Raw genomic sequence first — 18284 nt, 5'->3', positions numbered from 1 at the left:
AGAAAAGAAAGATATTTCAACTTGGGCAGGGTTTGAATGAGGGAGGGTTTGGGGGAGGAAGTGGCACTTTGAGCTAGTGGGGCCTTGAACGAATAGGATTTCAACAGGTAGAAAATGAGAAGGGGGTAGGTACACTGCAGGCATGGGAAATACTCTCTGGGAATGTATGCAAACAGGAGAAGGTAAAGTTAAATTCTGGGAAAACTAGAAGTCCAGATTAGCTGGAAGGGCAGTAGTATGAAATAATGCAAAAAAATAAGGCAAAAAAAAAGGTACTTTGGAGCCAGATTTTGGAGAGCCTAAAATGTCAGAATAAGCAGATTGTATTTTTTCTTAGGGTACATAATAGGGAGCCCTTGAAGGTTAGTAAACAGAAAATCGATGTGTTCAAAATTGTTCATTAAGAAATTTATTTTGGCAATTATGTGGCTTGGGTTGGGGAGGCTAGAGAGCGGAGGGATGGATGAGGGTTAGTAGGCTTTTTAAAGTAATACTGAGGAGATGAAAGGATCTGAATTACTACAGTGGATGAATGATTGGAGAATAGAAAATAGGTTCAAATTGGTGGAGGAAGACCCTATTGAACGGCTGAATTGTTACATAGTTGCAATTCCACTAGAGACAATATTCCTTTTTGCGCTGGTTTGTATGTGGGATGGGGAAGACTACCTGGAGGCTGTGGTCTCGAGTCTCTTGAGCTATTTATTTACCAATGTACTCATCACAACACTTCTCAAGAAGGCTTGGAGGAGGAGCAGCAGCGTAGGGGAGGGGGTTTCCTGGGAGCGTCACTACTTAAAAGTGACCACCAGAGGACGACGTGGATAGCGAAATGCCAAGACACCAGAGAGCCCGATGGGCAGTCCATCCATCCTGGAAAACAAACGTGGGACATTGTATACTTGACGCCCGAGGAAACTTCGATAGTCTTGGGCATCCCCTTTCCCACTCCCCTCCTCGCTCCCAGAAATAACCAATTCCCTATTTCTTTCAACCCTGGCTAAATTCTAGTCACCCGAGTCTCCCCTTGACTCAGACACCTTCAAAGGTTAATTAGGGGTGGGGGAATTTGTCCCCGACTCTAGAAGACCTAGGGAAAAGATGGAATGAGTGAGCCAGCTAAGGAGCGGCCTTAGTGCCGCCTGTGCTGCTAATTATAGGGTTCCGCCCTTCCCCGTACCTGAGGCCCGGAGATGGGAGAAACTGAGGCATGGGAGGCCCAACATAGACTTGTTGTAGCTTCTCCACGGAGAGGAAGGAATGCACTGAGATGAGCCAAGACGAGAAGGATGCAGGATACGGGGCAACTCTAAAGGGCATGAGCAGAAGGGGTAAGTGGGAGAAGCAGTTTTTAGAGGGAGACCCTCCTCACTCACCACTTCCTCAGCCTTGCCCCCTTCCACTCCATAAAGGAGATGCTCCGGCAGTCCTGGACGCCGAGTTTCTTCAGCTTCCTCATTCCCTTCAACAAACCAAAACTTAATTAACCCCGCTCTGCCCTGTCCCCAACATGGACAGGGAGTGGGAGGGCATGGGAAGGGGGACCAGTGGTGGTAGACGTAATTGTAATACAATCCTATTACAAGACTGCAGAGGCTCAAGGGTTAAGACCTTCGCCTTGCCCCGCACAAAGATGGCGGCGCCCACCTTTCCCGCCCCCCCCATCTCCCGCTCCCCAAATCCCCCTCTCCCGCCCCCCGTCCTCTACAGCTGTCTCCGTCACTTCCGCCCCGCCGTGGCCGAAACTGACACAAAGTAGCGGCCCGAGGCCCGGGGGGAGCTGGGGTTGTACCTGGGGTGGGGGGGCGGGAGCCCGCGGGGAGCCGAGCGCTCCCCGCCCCAGCCCCCGGCATGGGCACGACAGGGCCACCGGGGCCGGGCGCAGGGCGCTGAGAGCTGTGGAGAGGTGAGGGGGTAGCGAAGCGCCGTGGGTGTGTAGTGCGGAGGTGCTGAAGCGGGGAAAGGGGGATGAGTCGGGGGCATCGGGAGTGGGCAGAGCAAGGAGTGGCTCGGGGATGTTGATGAGAAGGCTAGAGAAGGGGAAGAGTGAGGTCCTTCTCAGGGACAGATAGGGCTGGAAAGGGGGAAATAGAGCAAGGGGAAGTGCGGAGTAGGGATGAATCTAGAAGTGAAGATCGGGGTCCTAGGGAAAATATGGGGAGGATAAGCCAAAGAGGAAAGGGAATTTTGGGGTGGAGTGAGAGAAGGTGGGAAAATCTGGAGCTAGGGTTAAATGGAAGGAGGGGGAACTGACGGCTGGGTTGAATGAGGCTTGTTTAGGACACTTGGGGAATAAGAGTATCTCTGGAAGCCAGGAAGGGCTTGTGGGGTGGGTTGAGAGTATTACTGGCAACTAGGAAATTCGAATATTGGACAGCCTGGGAGAAGGTTAAGGAGGTGAGGGGCATGGGAGATAAGAATGTTGTGTGGTCGGAGAGATTTGAGGCTGAGAGTACTAAGAAGTGATATTGAAGAGATTTGGGAAAGAGCAGGAGACCTGAGTATTTGATTTTAAAAAAAGGGACTTTGGGTAAAATGTAGGACCATCTGGGTGATTTTTATCTTTGAGTGTGGGATATGTAGAAAGACTGAAGATGGAAGGAAAGTGCAGCATTGATAGAGAAAAGAAGGCCAAATTCCTTTGTATGAGGGCCTTACTTCCTACGTTACAGCTGGGGAGAAGCAGATTTTGACCAGTGGAAGGAAACTGGGAGCTATGGACTTTCAGGGTTCAGTTCTTGACTTTGGGAAGTGGGTTTGTGGGAAAAGCAGGGGACCTAGGCTGCCTGGATTCCTTCCTGTCCCGTTCCCCCCCACCCCCTTTATACTTAGATATATCCCTACATGCCTGTTTTAAGATTCTCTGAAAAGGAGGGAAGGAACATTTGGGTAAAGGGCTCTCTCTGGAGAGTGGGTAGTATCTTGGTTTAGGAAGAGGAGTTATCACTCTTCAGCGGCAAAGCAGCCCAGGTTCTTTCCCATTGGTAGCTATTTATATACGGTGGGTGTCTCTAGAAGGGACTGGGGTGGGGATAGTGGAATTTGGCAGCCAGGCTTGACCCTGAGCTGTCTCAGAGACTAGGCTTGGGAAGAAGGTGAGGTCTGCCATGATCTTTCCTACTCCTTTTCCAGGTAGAGTCCCTGAAACTGGCTGAAGTTGGGGTGAGAGGACTCCCAAGGGCTGGGAATTTAATTTTCCATTCTGAATCTCTCCAGAGTCTGAGAGGTTGAAATAATTTTCTTGGCAGAGATGGGAGGCATCCAAGGCTCTTGAGAGGAGTTTATATCTCTTTCATTAACTACCTCCCATAGGATTCGTTCCTTAGAGTCTGATAGTGGTCTCCAAATTGCCTTCAAACCCTGGGGTGGGGCTGGGATTACTGATGGAGTCTTGGGAACCTCGTGATGTCCTCACTTCATTCTCTCCCCTCACCCCTATCACCCCACCCACCCATGAGTCATCCCCCAGACTGGGTGGGGTTGGTATCTCCAAAATGTGGATAAGACTGTATCTCCTACAATTTCCGAGCTAGACACCCTAAGTTCTGAGGTTAGGAAGTGGGGCAGGGCAAAACTTTTGGCCAACTTGATCCCTGATTGGGGATTTGAGGTGGGACTTTGAGCAAGCTTAGGGAGAACATGGTATGTGTGTGACTGGGGCTACAGCCAGAGTCTGTAATTACATAGGTTGAGTAGACAGGCAATTAGTATCTCTTGGGGCTGACAGGCTGTGGGGTGTGTCTCATAGACAGAGAAGAAGAGAAAGCCGACACCCCTAGTATAAAGGGAAAAAGGAGGTGGTGAAAGGAGCAAGTACCAGGTTGGCAACTTTCTCTGGACCAGGCTTAATGAGGAATGAGATGCCTCCAACAGCTCCTTGTGGGACAAGCCATTTTTAACCCTGGGATACATGAAGGGAGTGGAAAGAAGGAAAGAGGAGCATAACAGGAAGGTCCCAGTACCTATACTGGTCCCAGGTTCTCTGGGCAGGAATAGAGTTCTCTCATGCTCCCAAGCTAGATATTTTGGTGAGGTAGTTTCTTCTGAGAACTTTGGAGACTTCTCCATCAATCAGAAGAGAGCCAGTTAGCCAGCCCCATTCTAAGAGGAAGAGGTTTTGGTGCTACTGTACAGGAAGTGAGGGCCACACCTCTGATGTGAGAGCCTTTGGAGGAGGTAATAAATTGGAGCTCCAGGAATGAGGGGAAAGGAAGCAGGGCCCTGAAGGGTGGGACCTAACCTCTTCCGGATACTCTGACAGGTGCTTCCTGGCCTACCGTACAAAAACTCCCTTAACTCTTGTCCTTGGGGGACTCTGCTTTCTAGAAAATACTCCCATCAGATTTCTCTGCCACATGGATAAGGTGTCTGTCTCTCCTATAGAGCCTTGGAGTTTCTCCCAAGACAAAGACAAAGGCTAGTTTATTCTCCACTCCTAACTCTTCTCTCTAGAAGTAAGGATATCTTGCTTTTGGCAGCTGGGGCCATTGGTGAAGTGTCACCAAGATGAGCATGGAGAGAGGGGAATGATGTAGGAGGTGAACATCATCATTCTCTGAGATCATTGAGCAGTGCAGGTAGGACAAGTCGCTGAAGGGCTGGAGCTGGGGAAACCAGGATTTGGTGAATTATTTAATACTACAGCTTATGAATAAGGCCCTGCTTGGTGCCAGGGATACCAATTATGAAAAGAAAAAAAGGACAGTCTGTTCTCAGGGAACTGAGTTTTAATAGGGGAGAAGAGGAATATATGTAGTAACTATAATACAAGTTAGAATATAATTAAAAGCACAGTTTTTATTAAGTGTTTAATAAGTGTTTGTTCAACTAACTGAATTAAAAGTTCATAAAGGGGTCAGCAGAAGACATTTGAGACCCGTAAGGAGGAAGTAGCACTTGAACTTGTTCTTAAAGGACTAAGGGACACTGATGATTTGATTTGAATATGAGTGTATTGGAGGGGAATAGGGAAGTCCATAGGGTGTCAGTAAATATTTAAATACCTACTATGTACTAGATGCTGTGCTAAGTGTCAGGGATACAAAGAAAGGTCAAAGACAATCCCTGAACTCAGGTCCTCCTGAATCCAGTGCTGGTGCTTTATCCATTGTGCCACCTAGCTGCTCCTGAGTGTCTTCTCTGAGAACAACAAGGAGGCCAATGGCAGTGGATTGAAGAGTATGTATGTAGAGTGGTGTAAGGTGTGAGAAGACTAGAAAAGTGAGAGGGAGGGAGGGAGAGAAAATGTGTGTGTGTGTGTGTGTGTGTGTGTGTGTGTGTGTGTGTGTGTGTGAGTGAGGGCTGGACCTTTTGGACCATTAAAAAAATCACTTTAGCAGTTCAGTGGAGCATGTTCCAACTAGAATGGGGGAGAGTCCTGTGGCAAGCTCATCAACCAGAAGGCTGCTGCAATAATCCAGGATTTAGGAGAAGATCTGTGCAGAACCAGTGGTGGTAGTGGCAGAAGAAATAAGGGAGTGTATAGTAGAGATGTTATAAAGGTAAAATCAACAGACCTTGGCAACCAATTGGACATGGGGAATGATAGTGAGTAATCAAGGATGACACTGTTTCTTTTCTCTTTTTTTTTGGTGAGGCAGTTAGGGTTAAGTGACTTGCCCAGGGTCACACAAGCTAGTGTCAAGTGTCTGAGGCCAGATTTGAACTCAGGTCCTCCTGACTCCAGGGCCGGTTCTCTATCCACTGTGCCACCTAGCTGCCCCAAAGACACTAAGTTTCAAGCCTGAGGGACTTAGAGGATTGTACAACAGTAATAGAGACATTGGAAGCAGGAGGAGCTGGGGGTGGGGTGGGGTGAGGGGAGGGAAGGATTATGAGTTCAGTTTTGGTCGAGTTGAGTTTAAGATGTCCATAGGACATTCAGTTCTAGATGTCAGCATCTTGATGTATTCCACCCCTTCCTCCCTACAGGATCTCCCATGGGCTTACCAGGACTGCTGTGGGTGAGATGGCATTTTGTACAAAAAAGCGCCCCCCAGGTAAGGAAGATAGGGTGGGATGGCTCTTTGTAATCACTGTAGGAGTGTTGCCTGTGATTAAGAGGGAACAGGAAAACAGCAAGGGGACCAAAGGGAAGTGGAATCAATAATATGGGGCCTGACCTCTCCCCACACTAGGATGCAAAAACTGAAATTAAAAAAAAACAACACAACAAGCAGCATACACCTTTGCACATAGTAGATGCATAAATAATGATTGGATGAATCTTTATCAAGTTACTATCTTGATAAGCTTCAGTTTCCTCAAGAGTAAAATGAGGGCATTAGACCATGATCTCTAAGATCCCTTTCCATTCTTAATCCTATGTTCCTAAAGTCCCTATGGGAACCAATCTAACAGCACTGAGGACAAAGATCTCTGAGCTCACCCTCTACATCTCTGGGAGTACTTCCTTCTTACCGCTGGTAGCAGAGTGAGGCCAGTTGTGGGGAAGAGGGATTGGAGGTAGAATGGTGTTGGTGGGAAGAGTTCTGGATCTGGAGCCCAGGGCCAAGATATTACCTCAAATCACTTTCCCATTTTGAAGTTCGGTTTGCTCCTCTGTGAAATAAGGTGATACACGATAGAATGTTACAGGGGACAAGGGAAGAGCCCCAGACTGTACTAGTTGAATTGTAAGATCCTTTTTAGCTCGAAATCCCATGAGTAACAATAGATCACTTCTATGCAGCTCAGTTCACTTGGCATATTCATTTGGTGCTCCCACCAACCACGGAAAATAGGCGTTATTATTCTAATCTTACAGAGGAGCAAACAAACTCAGAGTTAAGTGACTTTCTGGGGGTTACACGGCACTCTGAGTAGGCAGTCTTCCGGGCAGTGCCAGGCCAGTCACCGTGCTAGTTTCTCCTCCTCCATCACTTTTTCCATTCTCTGGCATGACAACGAGGTCTCTCAGGGTTCCTCCTTTTCCTTTCCTTTCTCCAAACCTCATCCTTTCCTTCTACCACCCCCACCCCATCTTCTCCTACATCCCGCCCCCGCCCCCCCCAACCCCCCCAGTAGGGAGCTTCTCTGCAGCGGGAGCGGGTTGGAAGCGGTTGCCCTGGGAGACGCCGGCGCTCCCGTATCCGTACTGGCTAATCCCTGAGAGATGGGAGGTTGAGGGGCGGGGAGGAAGGGGGAGAGGTGGAGCTCGCGCGTTCTCTTTCGTCTACGCGGCACTGGCAAGTGGGTTCTCCCTGCAGTCGTGGGAGGGGGCGGGACTCCGGACGCGCACGCTTGCGCTGGCCAGCCCCTGTGCGCGCGCTGTTGGGGGCGGTTGGGGGCGGGGCTGGATGGGGAGGTGAGGGGAGGGGGGTGTGCTGGAGGCGGTGGCGCCGACTGAGCGCGCGGCGGCCGCGAGGATGGCCGGGGAGGCTGGTGCGGCGCGCTCCCGGCGGCCGGGGCTCCCCTCAGAGCGGCCGCTGCTCCCTCTTCTCCCCGGGGGGCCGCCCGCCCGCCGCCTCCTCCTCCTCCTCCGTTGAGGAGACAGGGAGGGAGGGACCCCGCGAACTCTCTGCACCCCTCACTACAGCCGGCATCATGACGGTCCCCAAGGAGATGCCCGAGAAGTGGTCCCGGGCAGGGGTGCCCCCCGCCTGGAGCCGAAAGAAGCCCTCCTGGGGGACAGGTAACGGGAGGGAGCTCTCCTCATTCACTCCCACCCAGGATTTCTCCCCCTGTGGTCCCCCCCCTCCCCATTGCTCTGCCCCCTGTGACCTCTTCATCTTATCTCTGTGTCCCCATCCTATCTCTATGACCCTCCCCCATCCCATCTCTGTGACCATCTTATCTCTGTATCCCATCTCTTCGACGTCCCCATCCCTTCTCAGTGGGCCCTGAACCCATCTGTGTGTCCCCCATCCCATCTTTGTGGTTCTCCATCCCATCTCTGTGACCTCCCCGTCCTATCCCTGTGGCCCCCCTCTCCCCCAACTCATGTGTATGTCTCCCTGGCCCTCCATTCCTCTCTTTGACCCTGTACCTTGGCCCTCCATTCCATCTCTGAGACCTCTCCATCCCACCCCTGTGACCTTCCCATCCCATTTCTGTGGGATCTCCCCCATCTCTCTGCCCCATCCCATCACTGTGGCACCCTCCATATCTATGACCACTCATCCCTTGTCTGCAACCCCCCCATCTCTGTTACTCTTTCTTCTTCTGACTCTTCTTTCCATGACATCCCAATATCTATGTCCCCTGCTTTCTTCCTCTGACTCCCATCACATTTCTGTGACTCTCTACTGCTAATGCTATATCTCTGACTCTTATCTTTTCAATTCCTTTGATGCTCTCTCTCTCACCCCCTCCCCCTCCAAACCTCCACATCTGTAACCCTGGCCCTCTTGGATACCTCTCCTCAGATTCCTCTTTTTAGCCTCCTCATGCCCTTTCATTCCCTTCCACCGTCATGACCTTCCCAATAACCTCATTCTCTAAGGTCCTTCCCCTTCACCCCCAGGTCTATGGGACTACTGGCCGGGACTGTGGCCCCTTAGTTTACTCTCCTTATTCCTCCTTGCTATTTGGGGGAGTCTGGCTGGGGGGAGGGGCAGTGGTGCAGAGCTAGCAGAGTTCCAGGATGGGTATCTGTGTGGTTCAAGGGGACAGAAAAAGGGGAACACTGTTGGAAAGTTGTTGAGTGAAAGTGGTTGAGTGGGGATAGGAACCCCTGGGATTGGGGCTGAGGAGGTGATGGATATTTAGTTGATGTTTAGCACTGCAGTATATTCTGCAGGTGGTGTCCCAGCACACCTCCCCCTTCCTTCCTACCTCCTGCTTAGGTCTCTCTCAGGTTTAGAAAAGGCCAGAATTGCTGACTAAGGCAGCAAAAGCCCAAGGGTCATGGTAACCCCTGAGTATAAATTGGTCCTGAGGTGATCATTCATGGATTAACCCCACAATTCAGTGGGACTGGGGTTTTGGGGACTGATTTTTGTCCCTTTTGACACCTAAAGTTTATTTAGGAATTGTAGAAGGGATTTAGGATAATTATAATTTGGACATAATCTTGGTAAACATCATTTAGGCTATATATGGGGGAGAGGAAGCATGGGGTATTGGGAATTATAGCCGGAGAACTGAAACTGTTCCGACTACATTCCCTTCTTGCCTTCATCCTCTTCCTCACTGTCCCCCTCCTCTGAAGTCCCCATTTGAGTCTGCATGACCCATATCCCTGACCTCTTCTCCCCTCCCTCTGACTTGAAGATGAGCTTTGAAATAAGCTGATGTCATCACTGGCCAGTAAGGAGCCAGTCTTGGTGACATGTGACAGTCTGTGGCTCCTGTTGGGGAGACTGCACGTGGGGTTGGGACACTGCAGCAGCAGCAGCAGCAGCAGCAGCGTAGTTCCTTGGGGCACTATGACTGTCCTGTTCATCTAGTGCCTCCCTCATGCCCCCACCCTTTATCACCTTGATTTGAGTGAGGGGTGGTGCTTTGCACTATAGCTACTGTAGGGAAAGTAAAGAGGAAAGGGACTGTTTCTTCATCTATCACCTTTTCTTGGATAAGATGACTAAAGCAAGATGCCAAGGGATCTTGGAGATTCCCCACCACCATTCTTTTAGCTGGCTGAGCCCTGCAGAGGCAATAGGGGTTAAAGAAATTGAGTGCCAGCCATTGAAATGCATATTGAGGAAAAGAGAAAGCTATGTTGGCTGTGGCACTTTGTATAGTGTGGGTAATATCTGCATAGCTGTGTGTTGGTGGGAGAAATTATTGATATGGCTCTTTCCCCCAGGAATGGGGGCTTTGTTTTAATTAACCCTCTTGTTATAACTATAATAAGCAAAAGGAGACAAGTAGTGTAAGAGGAAAGTAGAACTCCTACAGAATGGAGTAGGGTTTATAAGCTAGGAGGTTGGGTCTCAAGTTTTCCCTGCTGACTTCCATTATTGTGTCTGTTGTAGAGGAAGAAAGGCGGGCACGGGCCAATGATCGAGAATACAATGAGAAGTTCCAGTATGCGGTGAGTGACCTTGTCCCAGTCTTTACTGTGCATTTGGTCTACCCAAAGGAAGGATGTCCAAATTACACCAAAGTGGGAATGTGTATATGGTATTCTGGGACTGTTGTGGGGCTAATTTCCAAGGCCACTTCACATCTGTTGCTGCTCATGCATTTTTCATTTAGTTATCTGTCAATGGAGCAGTATATAGCCACCCCATGCTCATCTCTTATCCCCACCCTTTCCCTGCCACAGAGTAACTGCATCAAGACCTCCAAGTACAACATTGTCACCTTCCTGCCTGTCAACCTCTTTGAACAGTTCCAGGAAGTTGCCAATACCTACTTCTTGTTCCTCCTCATTCTGCAGGTGAGTGACCCTAATACTGTATGCTGCACTAACCTCAGAAAAGCAGAGGAAGGTAGAGAAGGAAATGAGACGAGTGAGGAAAGACAACTGAAGAGAAATACCTTTTTTTTTTCCCTTTGTAGTTGATCCCACAGATCTCTTCCTTGTCCTGGTTCACCACCATTGTGCCTTTGGTTCTTGTCCTTACCATCACAGCTGTAAAAGATGCCACTGATGATTATGTGAGTTGTTTTCCATCCTATATACTTTCCATCCTCCTCCCAACAAAAGTTAGTGGATACCTTGGCATACCTAACTTGGCTCATTCTGAGTATATCTACCTGGGACCACTTGGTAGTAAGTATCCTGGGAGGTCTTTGTTCTAATCATCACCTAAAACCATCTTTTTTTTAAGTTTCTAAAAGCTTTTATTGGTGACTCCCCTAAAGGCAAAAAAAAATAAAAAAACTATCAACGGCAGAGACAACATTTTGTAATAAAGAATTAGTATCTTTATCCCCTGCTTTCATCTTATTATGAACACCGAAGAGCAGTTTTCCATGTCCAGATCCATGACTTGTTTAGAAAGGCACCCATAATTGTGGCCCTCCACCATTCTATATGCCAGTAGCAGGCATTGTGCTGCTTCTCCGTAGTCTCAACCACAGACTGTAACAGAATTAGAAAGCTCTTTTGCCCAATCTAACAAAATATTGAAGGTTGTATTCTGCTTCCCTGTTACCTGTTAGAAAAATAAGAATCTCCAAGTTTTTCCTAACTGTGGTTAGAACACTCAACATTTGAAAAAACACACCACTATCTGAAAAATCTGAATTATTACAAATTGTCGATCATAAATGTAGGGAGGTGAAGCTCAAAACTAGATGTGTTAAACTGTATCCATACCTAAAACCATCTTAATCTGATAATTGGGAGGCAAGAAAGAACTAGAGGATATGATGTCCTTCGCCTTCTCAGGTCTTTCTTTTCTCTTTAGTTCCGACACAAGAGTGATAACCAGGTGAATAACCGGCAGTCTCAGGTGCTGATCAGTGGGATGTAAGTACCTCCCTAAGGAAGGAGACTTTGGGCATGGATGATATCTCTCCCTGAACTAGACTAATCTCTGATGCTGCTTTTCTTTGTCTCCTGGTTTTCTGTAGCCTCCAGCAAGAACAGTGGATGAATGTCCGTGTTGGTGATATTATAAAGCTAGAAAATAACCAGTTTGTGGCGGTAAGAAACAGGGTGATATTCTAGGCATAGATTTTTTCTAACCTTTGGCAGAATAGGATGGTTACTCCATTTAGGGATGCCTGCACTGGCTAGGACACTCCTCTTCCTTCCCAGCTAGGTGGCCCAGTTGATAGAGCACAGGGCCTAGAGTCAGGATGACCTGAGTTCAAATCCAGCCTCAGACAACTTACTGGCTATATGACCCTGGGCAAGTCATGTAATCTTTGTCTGTTTTAGTTTCTTCTCTGTAAGTTGGGGAAAGTAATAATAGCATCTACTTTCCAGGGCTATTATGAAGATAAGATGAAATATTTATAAAGCGCTTTGCAAACTTTAAAGTAATATATAAATGCTAGCTATTATCATCTCTTGGTGAACCAACTCAACTTTACACTAACTTCTACTCTTGAATTTCTTTCCCCCGTTTTATTGCTGACCAAGCTCTGCCAAATCTCAACCCTGAGTTACTCCCATTATCTGCTTTCTTTGTTTCTATTCATGTGCTGCAGAACAGAGCTGGAGGAAGTCATGAAACTTGGTACACTACAGATTTACGTGATCTAATCTGAATTGAGTCCTCACTGCAGCAAGGCAATCATTCTACTCTTCCGTAATTGATTTACCATCCCATTCTTCACAGTGGTTGTTCCAAATCTTCTGATCTCTCCTCACGTCTCTCATGTCACTCCCTCCTTCATCTGAAGAATTTGCCTCATATTTCACTGAAACAATTAAGGCCTTATTATCCCTCCTTTACTCTGGTTTTGCATGGAGAAGTAGTACTTCTTGCTGTGTCCAATTCCTCTACATGCACCTTTCATTCCATCCCCTCCCATCTTCTCCAGAAGATTGCTCCTACTATCGTGGCCCTTTTCTTTTTAATATTCAATTTTCCCCCATCTACTGAGTGCCTTTCTCAGGCCTTCATGCCTGTGTCTTCCATCCTTGAAAAATCTCTTACTTCATCTGTACATCTCTGCAATTCATAATCTTACATTTCTTCTCTTTTTGGAAAAACTATTTGCTAGTTGAGAAAGCTTTCTACTTGGTGCCTCTTTCCCTCCTCTTACTTGCTTCTAAATGCTTTGTACTCTAGCTTCCTCCAACAGACACTGCTTTCTTCAAAGTTAGTGTTGATATTTCAGTTGATGAATATGATGACTTTTCCTCAATTCTCATCATCCATCTTTACCCTTCTATAGCATTTGTTACAGTTGATCACTTTTGCTCCTGGATACTCTCTTGTTTTGTGTTTTGTTTTTTTAGACACTGCTTTCTCCTGGTTCTTCATCCATGTCAAACCTGCTGACTATAGGTATCCCTCAGGGCTCTGTGCTGGTCCCTTTTTCTTCTCCCTCTTTACTCTCTCACTTGATCTCATCAGCTCCCATGAATTCTATTATCATCTCTATGCAAATGACTCTGTCCTCCGCTCCTGTATTAATAGCTGCCACTGAAACGTCTTGAATTTGATGTTCCATAGACATCTCAAACTCAACATTTCCCAAACTGAATTTATTATCTCTACCCCCTCCAGATTCTCCCCTTTTCCATACTTTCCTTGACTCTTATGGGTACCACTATCCTCCTAGTCACCCACACTCACAACTTCAGGGTCACCTTTGAAACACTTGACTTTCATCCCTCATGTATCCAATTGGCCACCAAGTTTTATTATTTCTGCCTTCTCAACATTTCTCATATGTCCCTTTCTCTCTACTCACAGAGTCAGCACTGTTCAGACCCTCATCACCTCTCACCTGGACTATTGCAATAACCTCCTAATTGGCCTCCCGGCTTCAAGTCCCTCTGTGCTCCAATCCTTCTCTACTAAGCTGACAAAACCATGCTCCTAAAGCACAGATTTGACCATCCCCCACCCCCCACAATAAATTGTTCCCTGATATTTCTGAGATCAAATATACAATCTTTTTTTTTTTTTTTAGTGAGGCAATTGGGGTTAAGTGACTTGCCCAGGGTCACACAGCTAGGAAGTGTTAAGTGTCTGAGGCCGGATTTGAACTCAGGTACTCCTGACTCCAGGGCCAGTGCTCTATCCACTGTGCCACCTAGCTGCCCTGCAAATATACAATCTTTTGTTTGGCTTTTAAAGCCCTTCACAGTCTGGCCTCTTCCTGCCTTTCAAATCTTATTCTTTATTCCCCTTCCCCACCCCTCCATCTCCCATGCCCCAAGATCCAACCACATTGGATTACTTGCTATTCTTTCTACACAACACTCTTATCTTCCTACTTGGTGCCTTTACACTGGCTGACTTCAATGCTTGGGTTGCTCTGATCCTCTCCTCTGTTTCATAGGTCCCTTCCCTGTTTTCCTTTAAGACTCACCTTACATACATCCTGCCTTCTGCAGGAGGGTTTTCTTGGTATACCTAGTTGCTAGTGTCTTCCCCTTTGAGATTACCTTCCATCTACTCTGGATACATCTTGTACATGGACCTAATTCACAATAAAATGCGAGTTCCTTGAGGGCAGGGACTGGTTTTTGGTTTTTTTTGGCTTTGTTCTGGCCTTTCTTTGCATCTCCAGAGCTTAGCACAGAGCTTAGTAGTAAATGCTCAATACTTGCTTGTTGACTGACTCACTGCTTCCCTCTTTTTTTTTTTTTGTGAGGCAGTTCGGGTTAAGTGACTTGCCCAAGGTCACACAGCTAGTAAGTGTCAAGTGCCTGAGGCCGGATTTGAACTCAGGTCCTCCTGACTCCAGGGCCGGTGCTTCATCCACTGTGCCACCTAGCTGCCCCTGCTTCCCTCTTTTAAAAAAAAAATGGAAGAAATGTTTTCTGAGTGGGACCTCTGTATTGTTTTTTCCCATGAGGTTGGGGGCCACATTTTATTTCTTCCCTATTCAAATATGTAAGCAGACCCAGAACTTTTTTCAGTAGGAGCTAAGTTGGGGGCAGGGGATGATGCTATTGTGGTTTCAGAGTTACCATCAGCCTCTCATGGAATTCTCTCTCCAGGCGGATCTTCTTCTCCTCTCTAGCAGTGAACCCCATGGATTATGCTACATAGAGACAGCAGAATTGGATGGGTAAGTAGCATAAAAATGTATTATCCCAAAGCTCACATTTCCTTTCCTACTGTGATTTTAAAAAATGATTTGTAAGATGTTCTTAGTTCTAGATTCTATGCCTACTTGGGAATTGAGGGCGAAGAAGGGTTGTAGAAGCAGAATTGAGGAGTCAGACCCTCTGTGGTGCCCATGGGCAGAATATAGGGGAGAAGGAAGTTAGAATTCAGAGGAACTATCATTCCAGGGAGACCAACATGAAAGTACGACAGGCGATTCCTGTGACCTCAGAACTGGGGGACATCAATAAGCTAGCCAAATTTGATGGTGAGTAGATCTAGAAGAGCCAGTTTTTGGCCAGGATTGGGTGCTTTGATGGGAATGTGTTGCAGTCTTTTCTTTCCCTTTTTCTTTCTTTCTTTCTTTCTTTCTTTCTTTCTTTCTTTCTTTCTTTCTTTCTTTCTTTCTTTCTTTCTTTCTTTCTTTCTTTCTTTCTTTCTTTCCTTTTTTTTTTTTGGTAGGTTTTGGCCAAATCCACTGAAATCTATAACTTGGAGTTTTTTTGTGTGAAAGCATCATGGGTTATAGATTACTACTGTTGCTATGTGTGTGGATGAGGCTTGGAGTTTTGACACTATGCTACTTTTTTTCTCTCAGTTTGGTTGCTTCTTGAAATGTCAACCATGGTTGTAGTAACACTGTTGTCCTCACTTCAGGTGAAGTTATCTGTGAACCCCCCAACAACAAGCTGGATAAATTCAGTGGCACCCTTTACTGGAAGGAGAACAAGTTCTCACTGAGCAACCAGAATATGCTACTTCGGGGTTGTGTGCTCCGCAACACTGAGTGGTGCTTTGGGCTGGTCATCTTTGCAGGTGAGCCTCACAAAGGCCAAGGTATTGAGTGAGAGGCAGCTAGGAATTCAACCCAGTGTGGCAGGAAAGCCATTGAGGTTGATAGAATGGGGAAGGGCAAGGACACCAGCCCCAAATTTTAGCAATGTAACCAGCATTTGCCTAAATTTGGTGAAGTTTTACATTTTTGGAAATGAGGGCAGAAGCTCTGAGGAAGATTTCTCATTTAACTTTCCCAACTTACCATTTCCTTTCAGGTCCTGACACGAAGTTGATGCAAAACAGCGGTAGGACAAAGTTCAAGAGGACGAGCATTGATCGTCTGATGAATACGCTGGTGCTCTGGGTAAGGCTGGACATTGCTGGGGCTTTTCATCTCCTGTGGTCTCTTTACCATAGTAGGCATTCCAGTTTTGAGTTTTGTTTTAAAAACCACTGGAAAAACACCCAGCCAAAGCCTGTGTTTATTTCAGGATCTTTTTCCTGAAAAATGTTACAAGAACCTTAGTAATGCGAGCAATCAACAACAAAACCAATTACAGCAGATCTTTCCTCCTCTGGATCCCAGCTGTGTGGACGACCTAGTATGGTGTGTGCCCTGATGCAGCTTTTCAGCCAGACACAGGGACCCCTTGAGGCTTGTTTTCTCTTTGACTGATTACAGTACCTACATTGGAGTGGGCAAGGAATTATGTAGAAAACATTGCTATCTTGGAGGGGAATAATGGGGTCTTTCTATTACCCCTTCACAGGATAGAGTCCCAGAGGAAAAATTTCCAACTTAATTATGGCGGTTTCTAAAATTCTGTGTTGCTTCCTTAGAAATCTGAGTACTGCTCCCCTTTTTGTGCCCCTCTGCCCACCCGACACACTCTAGGAAGCCTGACGCCAACTTCTGTGGTGAAGGAGCTTCCGCCCTGGTCCTGATCAGGCTGTTGGCAGACTTCGCCTGAATTAATATGGCAGAAATTGGCACTCAGTGGATTTGGATCGCCCCCTGGTGACCTTTGAACACTATAACATTTTCAGCTTTGTGAACTTCAGTTTTATCCCAAGTAAGCAGGGAAGCTGCCTCCTGTTTGAGGGGTCGTCAGAGTGGAAGTAATGCCTTCTTTCAACCCCTTTGGCATTTGACTAGGAGTAGTTACATGGTAGTAAAGTGATTTTTTTTCCCCTTCCATGTAGAGCTGAGCCCCTTCCTCCCCTATTCTTTCTCCAACAGATCTTTGGCTTCTTGGTCTGCATGGGAGTGATTCTGGCTATTGGTAATGCCATCTGGGAGTATGAGGTCGGAGCACGCTTCCAGGTCTACCTGCCATGGGATGAGGCAGTGGACAGTGCCTTTTTCTCCGGCTTTCTCTCCTTCTGGTCCTACATAATCATCCTCAACACTGTGGTGCCCATTTCACTCTATGTCAGGTATTGTGTTTCTCTACCTTTGGAAATATCAGGAGTCCACTTAGCTGATCAGGGTCTTCATATTTATATTTTATTTATTTTAATTTATTTTATTCATATTTGTGAGTCTTATAATTCCAAAAAAAGTAGCTTGGAGTCCTTATAGTACAAAAAGGTAAAGTATTGACTTTACCCCGTTTTCTTTGTATTGTACCTCTCACCACAGTAACTAGCTATTTTGTGATGTATTTGTATGAAAACCAAATTAATTAAACACATTTGACATATATCCCATACTATGTTCAAGGCATCAAACTAGGCACTTTGAAAATCATTGCCCCAGCCCTTAAGGAACTCATGATCTTCCAGACCTATGCATGAAGAACTTTGGTGTATTGCATTAGGGGATGAATGGTACAAAGAAAATGCCATGGGAGCTTAGGAAAGGGAGAAATTACTTCTGGATGGGGTGAGCAGGGAAAGCTTGGAGGAAGTGGCATTGGAAGGTTGAGTAGTAGTATGACAGAAATGAGGGTTGAAGGTATTTAAAGTGAAGGAAATCGTAGCATGTATAGAATTGAGAAAGGGTGAGATTTGTTCAGATAATGCGTGATTCTGGTTTGGCCAGAACATGAGCTGTATATTGATTGGGCAGTAGACAGAGACAAACCTGGATAGACAGTGAGACCCAAGTTATAAATACATTTGCGTGCTGGGCTCTGAGGAATTTTTACTTTATTCAATAGGCCTTGAGAAGCCATTGAAAGTTTGTATGCAGTGAAGTGATATATAATAGTGGTTCTTTAAGAAAATCTTTCAGGGGCAGCTAGGTGGCACAGTGGATAAAGCACTGGCCCATGATTCAGGAGAACCTGAGTTCAACTCCGGCCTCAGACACTTGACACTTACTAGCTGTGTGACCCTGGGCAAGTCACTTAACCCCCATTGCCCCACCAAAAAAAAGAAAAAAAGAAAAAGAAAAGAAAATCATTCGTGTGAAAACAGGTTGGAGTGAGAATCAGTGAGAAAGATCAGGATTTGTGTGGTACGTTGGCAAGAACACTGGCTCCTATATTGGCTCTATCATTGCCTGGCAAGGTGACTTTGGGCAAGTCTCTTCATTTGTTTGGATCCCTTCCAATGATGGAATTGGACCAAATGATCTCCAAGCTCCCTTCTAACTTTGAAAGTTAATGATTCTGTACCTTTCCTCTTCTTTCTAAATGCCTTGGACTTGAGAATTTGTCTGGAAGCAATTTTTCAGATAACATTTTTTAAAAATTCTCAGGTCTGCTGCTTTTTATTTTGACTCATCAGAACAGTCCTTAGTCTTCCATGTACTAGTGTTTTGGCAGTGGTATAGTTGATGATGAGGAATCCAAAAGGAAAGAAGAGCCTTTACTTTGAGAAATGAACCCAGAGATGAGTGGAGCTCTGGGTTCTAGTTCTGACTGTGCCACT

General features: G+C 46.5%; 1 protein-coding gene across 4 annotated transcripts in view; it reads left to right on the top strand.

The window, feature by feature from the left end:
- Positions 1-1245: 1245 nt before the first annotated feature.
- ATP8B2 (ATPase phospholipid transporting 8B2) overlaps positions 1246-18284 on the top strand; it is a 28213-nt gene continuing 11174 nt past the window's right edge. The window contains exons 1-12 of one of the 4 annotated variants that reach the window (XM_044002616.1): positions 1246-1331; positions 5932-5999; positions 9918-9976; positions 10211-10324; positions 10447-10545; positions 11301-11362; positions 11467-11539; positions 14522-14592; positions 14819-14898; positions 15288-15446; positions 15683-15771; positions 16648-16844. In XM_044002616.1, coding sequence (XP_043858551.1) covers positions 5969-5999; positions 9918-9976; positions 10211-10324; positions 10447-10545; positions 11301-11362; positions 11467-11539; positions 14522-14592; positions 14819-14898; positions 15288-15446; positions 15683-15771; positions 16648-16844 — 1034 coding nt within the window. In that variant the 5' untranslated portion in view covers positions 1246-1331; positions 5932-5968. Of the gene's footprint in view, positions 1332-1775; positions 1907-5931; positions 6000-7340; positions 7634-9917; positions 9977-10210; positions 10325-10446; positions 10546-11300; positions 11363-11466; positions 11540-14521; positions 14593-14818; positions 14899-15287; positions 15447-15682; positions 15772-16647; positions 16845-18284 lie in introns of those variants that run through there. The other 3 variants (XM_044002615.1, XM_044002617.1, XM_044002614.1) reach the window with 3 other exon arrangements.

Source organism: Dromiciops gliroides, chromosome 4 (assembly GCF_019393635.1).
Source record: "Dromiciops gliroides isolate mDroGli1 chromosome 4, mDroGli1.pri, whole genome shotgun sequence".
NCBI lineage: Eukaryota > Metazoa > Chordata > Mammalia > Microbiotheria > Microbiotheriidae > Dromiciops > Dromiciops gliroides.
The sequence above is the reverse complement of the archived record's forward strand: the minus strand, read 5'-3'. Positions and strand labels throughout refer to the sequence as shown.